This window comes from Lissotriton vulgaris, unplaced genomic scaffold, assembly GCF_964263255.1.
Source record: "Lissotriton vulgaris unplaced genomic scaffold, aLisVul1.2 SCAFFOLD_1406, whole genome shotgun sequence".
In the NCBI taxonomy this organism is placed as follows: domain Eukaryota; kingdom Metazoa; phylum Chordata; class Amphibia; order Caudata; family Salamandridae; genus Lissotriton; species Lissotriton vulgaris.
Window position 1 is genome coordinate 171,316 of NW_028248590.1, and position 14,922 is coordinate 186,237.

General features: G+C 46.1%; 1 protein-coding gene across 1 annotated transcript in view; it reads left to right on the top strand.

The window, feature by feature from the left end:
- Positions 1 to 14,922, top strand: part of LOC147663993 (uncharacterized) — a 264,963-nt gene that overhangs the window by 106,586 nt on the left and 143,455 nt on the right. The window contains exon 5 of the mRNA XM_086950021.1: positions 1,517 to 1,951. Coding sequence (XP_086806147.1) covers positions 1,517 to 1,951 — 435 coding nt within the window. The remainder of the gene's footprint in view (positions 1 to 1,516; positions 1,952 to 14,922) is intronic.

The window sequence follows — 14,922 nt, forward strand, 5'->3', positions numbered from 1 at the left end:
CTGAAGCACCTGGAAGCTAGACCTGCATTTGGTTTCCTACTTCGGACAGCCAGTAATTAGTATTTAAATCAAGGTGAATGAGGTGTGACCTGCTCCCAGGAGCAAGACGGCAGGCTGACCTAAATGGGCAAAGATGACCATCTGAACTTGGCAGAACGTGCAAGGCAGACTAGGATGATTCTTTTTTAACATTAAAGTGCCAAGTCCTGCTTGAATGCTACATCCTGCTTGACAGGTGTGTTGGGACTTTGCACATGACACTTGGGGTGCACTTCAAAGAGGCCTCCTCTGTCACCAACCAGTATTAGCTGACACTTTAGCAGGGCCCTTCTGTTGTCTTTCCAGACAGTCAGTCCCCAATCACAGAGGGCCTCTTTTGGTATTACCATCTCACAACCTGTTTGACAGGTCAGCTAGATTTCAATATAACATTTGAGGCACACTTCAAAGGAGGGAAACCGAAGTCCAAAATAATTTGTGTGACTCCAGTGTCTGATTGCTGAAAGCTTTATTATACCAGACATCTGTTTCTGAGGATGTTGTGGGTACAGGTACTGCATCAAATTGGTTTTTGGCTAGAGGACACTGAGATTACCATAGTACACTCCCCCTACAGACAGATACACACACAGTCAGTCTCTCTCTCTCTCTCTCTCTCTCTTTCTGGAGCCCATGTTCAGTATCTTGAAAATGCCCAAACTAGATTGATTAGTCCCCAGGGGTCATTCCCACCCACTAGCTTGTGCCAGGTATACATTTGCCACTTATAGGCACCCACTTCAGAACATTTCTAACCTACGGAAGATTAGAAGAGGAATGGACCTGCTGTCTGAGACCTCAGAAGAATCTAGAAGACTGGACTTGCTCTCCCTCTTGTACCAAGGACAAAGAAATGGACTTAAAGAGACATAAGACTGGACTTGCTCTTTAAGTCACAGGGACACATCAAGCTGCTTAGGGAAACAACGTTCACAGTTTTGTAACCGTTTTTAAAAGAGTTACTGTTTTTAAAACAAATGTTTGCATTCTCTAGAGTTACCTATCTAAATGTAGGCTCTACCTGATATACAGTCCATTGACTTATTTATTAATCAAAGTCAGCAGTGGGGTATTACAGATTTGTGCAAGAGCTTAAACATCCTGCTGGAACTGCTTTCTTGAACGAAAGTGAAATCCCAAATTACATCAGATGACGGGCATCCATTACCACTTGCGGATTATGTATCTGGATCTCTGCTTCATGGGCCAAGGAGCAGTGTTCAGTTTAGAGCAGTCTGATTTGTTAAGGCTCAAAGTGCGCAGAATCATTATTCAGGGTAGACTGCAATATTGTCCAGTTTGTATCGATAATTTTTCATGGTTTACAAAATGTCAGTAGTTCATATTTGTATGTGCAATACTTCTATTTTAATAATTGTTATTAATATGGAAATTTAGACTTTTAAACATTGTAAAGTTTCTTGACACCCTAAACATATGAAGCACATTGTAAAACTACATTGTTTCTTCTCAACAGTGCCACCTAAAGTGTCAGAGATAAAGGCATTAACACAGATTACACATAAAGAAAAGGTTAAATTAAAGGTTGATGTATCCGGATTTTATCCCCGTGCCATTCAAATCACTTGGAGAATGAAGTGTGGCACAGATATGATGAAGGAAGTAATCAGAAAATTAGACAGAAGGACACCTTACTTGCTTTGGAGGAACACTCCCAACAACACTAATATTGAAACAGGATCAGATGATGCAGCCGGGGAGGAAACAGAGCCGTGGAAGGTCATGCTTTCCGGATACACAAGGAACAGTGATGGAACATACTCTGTCTCCAGTGAACTTAACTTTGAACCAGACATTGAATGTGATAACAAAGCTGGAATTATCTGTGAAGTTAGCCAGGAAGGCTCCACAAATGTAGTTTCTAAACAAATGATTCTAAATGTGGAAGGTGGTAAGTAAAACTCATCTCTGTATTTTATGTGTTTGTTGATGGCTATATACAGAGTAAATTGCAAAAAAATATCAAACAGGCTTTGGTTTGTTACACATTAAAGCGAATATGGATCAAGTGTAGACTGCAAGCCTGATTAATAAAACCATTTTCTGACATAAACGTAAGTTTCCAGCTGAAACCCGCTCAATTTAAGACAGTTAGGTACCCACCAAAGTCTACCTTACAGGTGTAAATGCATTTACTACTGTGTAATTATGTACTTCAGTTGAACGCATGTATAAAACTACTCTGTAGTGAATTCCATTCAATAGTGGGATGTGGGCAGATCTTGGTGACGGCCGCTATTTATTGAGGGTTGCGGGTGGACGGGGGTATGGGGAGGGTTGTAAATGGGAAAAAAAACATTTACCTTTAGGCCGGCCACCTGACTGCCCTAGCCAATCACAATGCTGCAATGCAGTGCTATGATTGGTCTGAGAGCAGTGGATCGGCGCTCAGGCAGGGAATGGGAGCCTGGGACATGTTCTGCACCCAGGCTGTAATACAGCCTGGTTGCAGAACTTGCACAGTGCGCATGACAGTTTGGCCAGCCAAAGTGGGCCAGTCAAAGCGTTATTCCGCATCATGGAGTGGGCAAACCACTTCTCTGCAGCCCTGCTCTGGCAGTTAAGCCCCGCCTACACCAGAAAAGGAAAGCTAGAATGATAATAAAGCTATTTATTATCATTTTACTTCTCTTTAACTACTGCTCACAGAGCAGTAGGGTGACACTCTTCCGCCTTAGCGAAGGATCCGCCAATTATAGTTTTGCTTAAACGTTTATGAATGTCATTAAACGTGTGAGTTTGTTGGCATTCACAAGCTTCCCTTCCTGTAAATGTAATTTTCTCTAGCAAAGGGCAAGAGTCAAATCTTCATCCATGCAGGCAATGGATATAGAATGCCTCCAAACTTCACGGAGAGTGGGGGAAGATGTTTCTCCATGGAAACAATTGTTTTCCATGTAGAAAACAAGAAAATAATGAAAAAAGTGCAACTGCATGGTAGAGCCTTTCCACAAAATTGCATTTTGCTGTGTGAACACTTCTGCACTGGGGAAATGGAAAACTCCACACATGCCACTTGAACTTACCAATAGTAAGCATTGAAACCTGCCACAGGTGCAGCTTTTCAAGCATACTGTTGCCAATGTTTGTGAATTATTTAAAGACTAAAATCTGCACCTCTTTGTAGGAGTTCTTTTAGAAGCGCGAATTTGATACTTCTTGTGTATCAGGATTTGTTAAGTGTCTGTGTCCAGGCTCTAGACGAACGCTTTACTAAAATTGAAATTGGAGTGCTGAAAGATGGATAATTTGGGGAGTTCATTAATAAAGATTATGATAGTTTAGATTATAAAGGTTAGAGCTACATTTTACACCGTCATCACTCTAGTTCAACATATCACAGTGGCAATGTCCTTTGATGTAATTCTTTCTTTTTTATGTTTAATAAGCTTTATTGAGATACAATTCTTCATACAACATTGGGCAAATATCAGAACAATATACAAGAACAATTAAATTATATGGAATAAAATTCCATGAAACATAGTATAAAGCCGTTTACAAATTTTTAGGATTTATATGGAAAACAGAAATAGGGTGAGGGAGGGGAAAAAGAGAGCAGAAATAAGATATGCTCTACAACTGGGGATTAAATGACAGTAAAATATATATCAGAATAAATGGAATGTAGGTTGATATGTGTAAATAGAATTACAATAATAAATATTTTAAAAAGAAAAGAGAAAAAAAGGCGAAGAAGTTAAACAGAAAATCATGGAGGCTGGAAATTTTCAGAAACAATTACGGAATAGCTGAACAATGGAGATTTTATTCAAATAAACAGTTAGTTGTAACCAAAATAGATCTCTATTTCTCTTTGGATTATGACAGGATGTGAAAGCGGTATCTAGTCTATGGTATTGGCACCACCAGGATTTGACTGAGTTTGTTTGAGCATTTGCAATTAAGTGTAATCTGTTGAAAGTCTAAGGCTAACATGAGGTCGAAAAGTCCCCGCTCATGAGATAGTAACCCGAGTGACTCTGATAGACTGCCTATAAAGAGGGTGGGGTTTGATAGGGAGTATGGAGATTAAAAATCGTTTAGACCCTAGACCAAATTAGTGACCAAAATGAGGCCACATGAGGAAAAGAAAAAAGGAGGTGATATAAATCAGCTAATGGATGGTAACAGGACCAGCAAGCTTTGTTATCAGAGTGTGTAAAAGAAGCAATGGAGATAGGAGTAAAAAACAATCTATGGTACAGAAAAAACATAGATTGAATGGTGGATGCAGATCTTGAGATTTTTAACGAGCTGATCCAGATCCTGTTCCAATATTCAGTGCTTAATTCACAACCCAGATCTGCTTCCCATACAAGTTCAACCTTTTGGCTCGTTCTGGATCAGCAAAGTTGAAGAATTTATGGATAAGAGAAGCCTTTGGAAGTAACAATAACACGCCGATGACGTGGCGGTATTAACACCAAACCCCACAGAGGCAATTGTTGAGATAACAACGCAAAATATCTGGGGGTGAATATCTCGCCAAAAATTAGTGAAATCAACCAACTAAACTACGACCCGCTTATTAAAAAAGTAAAAAAAGTCCTACTTAGAGTTAATAATCTCCATCTCTCTATAATAGGTAGAGGGAAGTACATTAAAATGAGCGTATTCCCAAAGATATTATATCTATCCCGGGCAATTCCCCTCTTAGTTAATAACGACACAATCAAAACATTAGACTCAGCTATCTCGAGATTTGTCTGCAGCGACGGCTCGTGGGGGGAGTTACGGTGGGGCAGGAGGGTGGGGAGGGGGAGGGGCAGGGCGGAGGTTGCTAAAAACCGGCATATGGATAATTGCAGGTAAGTAAACAATTTAATTAATAAAACGAATTTCGTAGCTCGCACTGCATTGCATTTTGCGATGCAAGGCGCACTACGAAATTCGTTTTATTAATTAAATTGTTTACTTACCTGCAATTATCCATATGCCGGTTTTTAGCAACCTCCGCCCTGCCCCTCTCCCTCCCCACCCTCCTGCCCCACCGTAACTCCCCCCACGAGCCGTCGCTGTTTGTCTGGAATTATGGCAAAGTTAGGAGAGCGCTCCCTAAGCTAACATTACCATACTCTAGAGGCGGCTTAGCAATCCCAAATTTTACATATTATCTATGGGCGACCCTCTTACAACAAATGACCATCCTATTTACAGCTCGAGTTTCTATAGATACCAGTCGGGATCAGGCTATACCCTCAATTTATGAATTAACATTAGGAAGCAAGGCCAGGGGCCTGTTATTAAAACAAGGCGAGCCATCCTACTTTAAAAAGATTAAATTTAAGATCCTTATAGACGCTTTAAAATCTGGAAAAGAACCACCAAATTACTGACAATACCAAGGTATACCAAATATACACCCTTATGGCATAGTTCAATAATCCACACTTAACGATAGTACATCTGGGAGGTGGGAGAGATTAGGCCTAGTAACAGGCTCCTCCTAGGCTTGGGTACAGTGTTCTGTTGCATCCCCAGTTGGTGTGTGAGCATCCGTCCCGGCCTTGTAAGACTCCAACCAGTTTCACACTTCCTCAGGAGTGTTATAGAAGAGGATTTGCCATCCATCATTATCCGTAGGTGGGCTGGAAATGAGAGCGAGTATCGGATACCCTCTCGAAGAGCTTTCTTTACTGCTAAAAACGAGGAGCGGTGGTGTTGTACCTCAAAAGAGTAGTCGGGTAGATGGAAACACGTGCATTGTCCACTTGGTAGGGCCCCATCGCTTGTGCTCTCCGCAAGATCGTGTCTCTATCTTTTTAGTGCAGAAGGCGCGCTACAACTGGTTGAGGGGTTCGCCCTGTCGCCGGGGGATGGGCCAGGACCCGGTGAGTCCGTTCAAGTGTGTAAAATTGAGTCAGCCCCTCAGGAGCAACCACCTCGCGTAGCCAGGTTTCCAGATAGCTCACCATGTCAATACCCTCTGTTTTTTCTGGCAAACCCACCACGTGTATATTGTTATGCCGGTTGCGGCCATCTGCGTCCTCGCCCCTTTTTTCCAGTAGCTGTACTCTCCTCTGTACGTCCCCCAGGGTGGCATCTGTCACCTTTTGAGCTGGTGCCAGCGAAGCCAGCGTAACTTCGGCTTGCGTGACACGGTCCACCAGCTTCCCGTGGTCTGCACGCAAGAGTCCCAATCCAGTGGACACTTTGGCGATGTCATGATGTAGGGCTTCCCTCGTGTCGGCAATGGCTTTCAGGATCTGTTCCATCTGGCGCTGCTGTAGCCCCGCCGTGGGGTCTCCAGACAGGCCCAGGTCCCAATCTACGGGTAGGTCCACCGCAGGGTCAGGGGGCATCGCGCCCGGCTTCGGGCGCAGTTTCCCCATCGTACCGACGTTCATGCAGTTCCCTGGCCCTGCATCTGCGAACGTCGCCCCAAGACAGGTTCGCCAGGAGCACCCCTCTACATCAACAGTTCGTACCTCCGATCACGGAGGCGATAGGGCTTCTCCCAACAGCAGACTCCACTCTGTCATGCCGGATGACCCTCAGGGCTCCAAGGTGGTCATAGTCTGCCTCGCTCGCCGGGCGTCCCAGGGAAACACCAGACCGCTCCAGGCCCCTGAGGACCTGCAGAGCCCCCAGAAGTAGAAGCAAAGACGACCCAGATGCGCCTGTGAACTTGCCAATCCTAGTCCATCAACTGTGCTGCAAGTCGGATGTGGTGGCGAGCTATAGTCGATTCTCCAGCTACGCAGGTGGGCCCGCGTCATGCAGTCAGGGCCCTAGTATTCACAACATCGAAGTCTGCCCGGGCACAGGGCCCAGAGACCGCCCTCCGTCAATAGTGTCCCTTGGCAGAAGAGGTGGATCTCTGTCAGCACCCCTTGGTCCCTCGCTGCTGGTACGCGAACTGTCAAGGGTTACCAACAGACTGCCCTACTCCTCAACCGGGGCCGCAGGGACCAGCACCGGGACAACTGGGCGGAACGTGTGACTCCCGCACACGTCAGCAGGTAGGATCGCATGCAGACGGGGCAGCCGATTAACACCGCCAGTTAGGCCCCCGCATGATACCGGCCAGGGCCTAGGCCGAATGCACCAGGTCGCGGAGGTGCATAGCGCTGTCCCGCAAAGGCATCCGCGAGGGCCCTCCGTGTTATAGCCAGACTCCACTACCAGTCCGCCCACTCTGGTCCCAGGGGTCGACTGGCCGTTGGTGGTATCCGCATCCACCAGGGCGTAGCAGGCCGCCCGCAACCTCACCTCGAGGTCTAAGCGTCGCAGGAATGCAGAGTTGTTTCAGCCCACCAGGGCCACAGCAGGGCACTGCTGGGTTCTCCGGCCACTCCGAGGCCCGCCGCACCTCCGGCATCCTCGCTCCAAATTTCGTCGGTACACCGGCTGCTGCCACAAGTCGGGGCCGGCTCGGCTGCACTCCGGCCCAGCCAACTGCGCACTCGAGGTAGGGGATGGGCCTGGTTGTGTAGGCCGCAGAAAGATGGCCAGCGCCGGGCTGATGGACTCCTTGGCGATTCTGCGTTTCGCCGCTGCAGGTCGGCACTCGCCACAGCAGACGGCTCCCCAGGGGCTACGCAGCTGGAGGTAATGATGGCCAGCCCTCCAGGGACAGCAGGGCAAAATTAAGCAGGATAAAACTAGAGGTGGGCACAGAGCTTTGTGCTCATGCGTCCATTCCTGTTGGTGGCCAAGCCACGCCCCCCCCCCTGCCTACAATGCCACATACCAATCTTGTTTATTCTAGGCAGGGGAAACTGGTTGACCACTATCTTATCTTATGCGGAATTTGTTAAGCGCACGGTCACCCAGGGGTTTCATGGCGCTGAAGGAAACAGATGGTAGATGGTAAGTGAAGGGGCAGATGGAATAGTGCTCTAACCGTACGCTTGTTTAAATAGCCAGGTCTTCAATGTTCTCCTGAACTCTGTCAGCTTGGTGCAGTTCCGAATAGACAAGGGCAGTGAGTTCCAGGTTTTTGGGGCGAGGTATGCGAAGCAGGATCCGCCAAGTCGTTTCTTTTTAAATGTCGGCACCGTGAGGAGGGACAGATGGGCAGAGCGAAGATCGCGGGTAGGTTCATGTTTGTTTATGAGTTGGTTGACGAACCTGGGGCTTTTTCCGTGGAGAGCCTTGAAAATTATGCAGCCTGTCTTAAAGGTGATCCGATGGGTTATGGGGAGCCAATGGAGGGAGGCCAACAAAGGTTTGGCTGACTTCCTGCGATTGCTCTTGAATATTAATCTGGCTGCTTGATTTTGAACAATCTGCAGGCGTTTAGCGATGGTGAGGGGAAGGCCCAGGTAGATAGAGTTGGAGAAATCTAATCGCGAGAGAACCAGTGCGAATACTACCTGGATGAGAGCAGAATGGGTCAGCAGATGGGTGATTTTTTAAATCTTTCTTAGCTGAAAGAAGCAGGAGGAGATCACTGTTCCGGCCTGGGTTTTCAGTGAGAGGTTGGTGCTGAGAGTGACCCCGAGGCTTTTAGCTGACTGGGAGGGGGATGGGGGAGTGCCCATTGAGGATGGCCAGAAGTGGGGGCCCCAACTGAGTGCGCTGTTGCTGGGGAGTACCAACTCAGTCTTTCCTGGGTTCAGCTTAAGATGGTTCTGATCCATCCAACTCTGAATGTGCAGCATGGTCTTTTGAAATTCCTCGACGGAGTCCGGGGAGTTGAGGGGGAATACCAGCTGCAGATCGTCTGCGTAGTTATAAATGATGACTTTTCTATTTTTCAGGGAGTGCAGTAGGGGTTTAAGATATAAATTAAAAAGGAGGGGAGACAGTGAGGAGCCCTGTGGGACACCGCAAGTGGTTGGGAGTCTGGGGGCTGTGAAGTTCTCCAGCTTTACAGCCTGGGATCTGTCCGTCAAGAAGGACTTAATCCAAGAGAGAGCCGCGCCGCTGAGGCCGGCTTGTTCGACACGGTGTAATAGAATAGTATGGTCCACCGTGTCGAACGCGGCCGATAGGTCAAGAAGTACGAGGGCTTGGTGAATTCCATTGTCAGCGTTGGTCCTTAGAGTGTTCTGCACGGCGAGGATCACCGCTTTGGTGGAGTGTGCCTGGCGGAATCCCGCTTGGTTGGATTCCAGATAGTCTGATGTTTAGATAAAATTGGATAAGCAGCTGGTTACATAGGCTTCCAGCAGCTTTGCGCAGTAAGGGAGAAGGGAAATGGGGCGGTAGTTAGAGAGGTTAGAGGGATCGGCACCTGGTTTCTTGTTTAGAGGGACCAGGGTGGCATTTTTAAAGGAATCGGGTACTATTCCTCGTGATAGGGAGGTCTTCAAAATGGGGAGTATGCCCTGAGGGAGTGCGGCATAGACTTCTTTCAGAATATGCAGGGGCAGGGATCGTTAGGTGAGCCCGATTTTACTCGGTTCATTAGTTCCAGTAATTTGGGTGGGTCAATGGGGGGGATATCCTGAAGGGTATTAGGATTTCTACTGATGTCCGGATAGTCTGACACAGCATGGTTGGTTTGGATGCTGTTTTTTATGATGTCGATCTTCTCCTTGAAGAAATCGTTGAGTCGGTTGCACATCATTTGTGATGCAGGTTGAGAGGGAGAGGTTCTCGAGTCATTGCATAAATCGTTTACGTCCCTGAAGATTTCCCGTGATTTGTTTTTGGCGTTGGAGATTTTATCTGAGAAGAAAGTTGCTTTGGCAGATAAGATAGAGTTCATATAATTTTTGCGGGCTGTCTTGTATAATGCTCTGTCTATGGCGTGGTAGCCATGTCCCCACTTCCTCTCTAGTTGGAGGAGTTCTAGTTTCTGCTTTTTTAAGTCAGCGGAAAACCATCTGTGGGCGTCCATACGACGGGCGCGGGAGAACATGGTGAGGGGAGCATGTTCGTTGCATGCAGAGAGGAGCCACTCGGTGTGCGCTTTGTCCATCAGATTGATGTCTGGTCCCTGGGTAGGGATGGAGTTGGTCAGGGTGGAGAGGAAATCTTGGAGGTTTAGGGATCTCCATTTCCTGGCTGACCCCCCCGAGGGCGCCTGGTTTTTTGGGTGACCCTGAGTGGTGATAGAGAATTGCAATAAGTAGTGGTCAGACCATATACATGGTGAGGCCGTGGGACAAGAGGTAGAGATGTTGTGAGACCAGATGTGGTCTAGGATATGTCCCTTTTCATGGGTGGGGATCAAGACGTGTTGTGGAAGTTTAAATTAGAGAGGAGTTCGAAAAGTTCTGTGGCGTGAGGTCCAACTTCCGAGTTATTGTACCAGTAATTGAAATCCCCTATGACCATGACCTTGTCATAGTCGACGACTAGACCTGCTATTTGCTCAGACAAGGAAGCCGGGAAGGAAGGCATAGATGTAGGTGGTCGGTAGATCAATGCTAGCACCATGGTGCCTGTATCGGTGTCAGATTTGATGACTACGTTTTCCGTATCTGGTAAGTCTAGGGGAGGTAAGATGGTAAACGTATGGTCTTTATGAATAATGGCGGCAACACCTCCCCCAGCTTTTCCTGATTTTCTATTTGCAGACAGGATGTAATAATCTGATGGTAAGGCCATGAGTATATCTGGCAAGGAGTCTGTAGTGAGCCATGTCTCAGTGACAAATAGTATGTCAGGGCTATCCGATTTCAGGAGCAGGAATATATCTAGTTGGTGTTTGACCAGGGATCTGGTGTTAAGATAGAGACATCGGAGATTGGGTTTAGGGGGGGGTTTATTGGTTTTAGAACTTTGAGATAAGATAGGGGTCGGTTCTTGTAAGTGATGGTGAGAAAGGATATTGCTTGCCTTTAGGCGAGCGTATTTGGTGGGGTCGAGGGGTTGATGAGCGGGATTATGAAGAGAATGCAACTCGAGGGAGGAATACCTAATGAGTTCTTCATTCTGCCTGGTCCCTGGGCCCGTGCAGGCGCGGACGGGCGCAGACGGGCGCAGACGGGCTTGCCTTAGGCGCGCCTTCGGCGCGCAAACGGCGCTCCCGCTGCGCTCGTCCGCTGCGCTTCCTGCCGAGGCACATGATGAAGGAAAAGGAAGGGGCGTGGCCTCAAAGGGGCGTGGCTAGCGAGCACGCCTGCGATGGCGGCCGCTGAATGACAACAAACAATTACCGCAGCAGCGCTCAATCGGCTGCGTGGTATGAAGGCGGAATAGAGTGGTCAGGTAAGCTTTTAGAGGTTATCAATTCAACAAATTAAAAGCAGTTTGCACAATTTTAAAACAAAATAGCGTACCTCCAGAGCCCGGCTTCCGCCTCAGGTCTGGGAATCTGGTTTCTGTTGAGGCTTCGGATGCGGCGCCTTATAACGGGGCAGGAGGCGTGGCCTCAAGGGGGCGTGGCTAGCGAGCATGCCTGCGATGGCGGCCGCTGAATGACAACAAACAATTACCGCAGCAGCGCTCAATCGGCTGCGTGGTATGAAGGCGGAATAGAGTGGTCAGGTAAGCTTTTAGAGGTTATCAATTCAACAAATTAAGAGCAGTTTGCACAATTTTAAAACAAAATAGCGTACCTCCAGAACCCGGCTTCCGCCTCAGGTCAACTATGTTGTTATTAAGATGGCAAAGGTCAACACATAATCTCAACTTGCCATTTTTACATCTGGCGACCACTAATGGAGAGACCCATGAGCTTTCACCTGGTTTGGTATCCCCTGGTTTATCTAATTCCTTAGAAACTTCATCACAGACCATAAAAGGTACATTCCTGACTTCATGAATTTATGCTTCTGCATTACTCTTTGGTAGTTTTGTGTTCAAAACCCTTTTCCTTCCCTAACATATTGCTAAAAACATTTGTGAATTTAGATTGAATGATGTCACCAATTTTCTTGCCCTCATCCATAATCAATACTTTTTCCTTACTGTTGGCATCAAGTATTATATGTAACTTGTTTTGATCAACCCAACCTATGACAGGGGGTCCCTTTTTTGCAACGTACAATTTAGCTCTAGTGAATCTGTTTTTAAACCTGAACTTCTGAATCCAATCATATCAATTTTTTCTCCACTGTACATTTCGGGTTTGATGTCCGTCGGTAATAATTTGTCACATACTTTACATAGAATTTGTTTTCCACAAATCTTCCTTAGCCTTTTGCATGCTCATGACGAGCTGAGCTCGTCATGAGGCACGGTGCTCCGGTTCTCATGACGAGCTCAGCTCGTCATGGGCCGTGGAACGCTCAGGTGCCGGGAGAATTCCCCTGCTGTGCTGAGCGTTCCACGGGAACCAATGCACCTGTGACGAGCTGAGCTCGTCATGAGCACAGGAGCACTGTAGCTCATGACGAGCTCAGCTCGTCATGAGCATGCGGGCGCTGTGCGCGCCCCCCTACCCCCAGCACAGCGGGGGAATTACTCCCGCAGCGAAGGGGTTAATAATGGTAAAAGGTGAGCAAGAGTCTGTGTTATTTATTAGTTTAACTCCACCAATGACCATTAAACCTTCAGGTTTGCTTTTCCATGAAGTGCCCTGAATGTTTAACACTAAACTATTGTACAAACTGGCTACATTATCGCTTCCATCTGGGTCACTAGTTGACGACTCCCCACCCTCAACATTAACCTCCTCATATACTAATTTTATGCATTTCATCTATTTTCCTACACACTTTAGCAATAATCCAGCAATTGCTTTATTTTTTGTTTGCTAGCTGAGCACCTTTTACTAAATGCATTGTGGTCTTTACTATCACACCTCTAGCATCTGAGTTGTTCTTTATTATTTTTCTTATCATTGTTTAACCTAGCTGAATTATTTACAGATTTAGGACGTATCTTGCAAATAGTTTCACTATCTTTATGTTCCTTTTTAAGAGCTGAAGCGGATTTACTAGTTAATTCAGCCTTTTGTACAATAGCTGCTACTTCCTCTAAGGAAGAATTGCCCCTTATCCAAAGACGCTCCTGGATAGCGGGGTTGTATGCATGAATTGTGACTTGGTTACGTATGAATTCCTCTTGCAAATTTACAATCTAAAGCAAACTTTTTTGATTCAGTGTGACATATTCATCGATAGATTGATCCGGTTTTCTTTGGAAAAAGTTGAATCTAGCGGTGCCCATACCCACTTTGGGTTTAAACTAAATATCCAAATGGTGAATAGCAGCATCACAAACATTAATGTCGTCTGCTATGGTAGTTTTAGTCATCTGTAAATATACTTTGAGTCCATGAGGTCAAATGGAGTGTAAGAGCATATTTAAAAAAATATATATATTCTTTCCATTCAGGGAAACCAGAAGGGCAGAATGATTGAGGTGCAGTGATATTATAGCTTTGTACAGACATGTCCTCTAGATACACAAGAAATGTAAGCGTAGAATGAAAGAAATGCTATATCTTAATTTAAGGAGTGGATTTGTTCAGCGTCCAATCTTCAGCATGAAGTATGAAGTTCACTGTCCATGTTTCACCACTCAAAGTTCAAAATATCAGTATCTTATTGCAAATCTTAGTAACAGATCCTGCCGAGAAATAAACAGGTGTTTAGTTTTACCGCAGGAGTTTTATCCGGAAGTGCACACGCTCAAATTGTGCAGTGTGATCAAACATAGGCGGTAACAAGAAAAAAAACTCCGTGAATTAAAAGATGGTACCACGTAGGGTCACGTAGCGTGACCTCGTGTATAGCTTTCCTCCTAGGTAAACCGTGCACGGCACGTCATGTCAGCTCCGTTTGCTCCCAGTGTTTAAATAAACACAACACCGCTTGGTAAGTAAGAGCTCAGGGGTCTCCTTTCTTGAAAGACATGCCTATTGCAATGCCAGCACTACACGTACCTTCTCAAGACTTCAATTCATGACAGGTTACGATTGAATGCAATAAATCCACGTCATACCACGTATTCTGGTAGCTTCCTTTAACCTGATCCGAATCGCAGAGACTGTGCTGCTGAAATGCCAATAAAGCAGGTCGGTCAGCCAGCTTGTCGCCAATTGTTGCAAGCTGTAGGCACTAAGGAATAGTTTAGTATTGGTTTATTTCATAAAGACAAGTATCTGATACAATGACAGCACACGTCCTCCCGTCCCTGCTTCCTCCGCCAACTGTCCCCGCTCCCCAGCAACCGAGCCACAGCCTTCTAATAATTACATATACAACATACTACAATCCCATTACATGTGACCTTATTTCCTCAACCCCCAGATGAGACTTGCTGCGGCATGTAAAATGGAGCAGGGTGATTCCACCTTTCGGATAGAAGAGTATGAGGGATTGTACAGCAATTCTGAAGTCGCTTTCTAGAAGAAACAGTTTCACCTTCTTTAAAAGAGAGAGCTGGTGTCTTGCAATGTTTGAGCAGTGTGTTCCTTCAGTGTGAGGTTGGTTTCCTGGGGCAAACCAGGTGTCTCGCTGTTCGGTGAAAGTTGGGATTCAAGCTATCAAAGTTCATGTCATTGAGACAGGTCTGTGCTATTTCTTGCTTGCGGCAAATAACAGTAGTTCTGTTATGGTCGGCTTGACCATGAGGTAGGTGCTGAACATCCAGATCTGTATGATATGCAGGTATTGTTTGAACCGCTGGAGCGGAGAAGCCTTTGAAGTAGAATAGAGTATCATCTGCATATTGGCCAATTTTAATGCTGCTGTCTGTAAGTAGTTCCTCAGGGCACTCCATATAGAGGATGAAAATTACAAGGCCCATTATGGAATCCTTAGGGACACTACAAGTGATGGGGATGGGCACACTTGCATGCGAGGCGGACATCTTGTCATTTAAAAATGGCTGCCAAATGATGCACACGGATGGCTGCTAAGCCATCCGTGTACCTCAGGTTGAGGTAATGAAAGGATACATGTAATGCAATCAAAACACAGTGAGAATGAAATACTCCTTGGGCAGGAAAAACACAAACCTAGAGAGAAAGCCATAAAATAAATAATAGGGAAGTGAGATAAACAAGAAAGC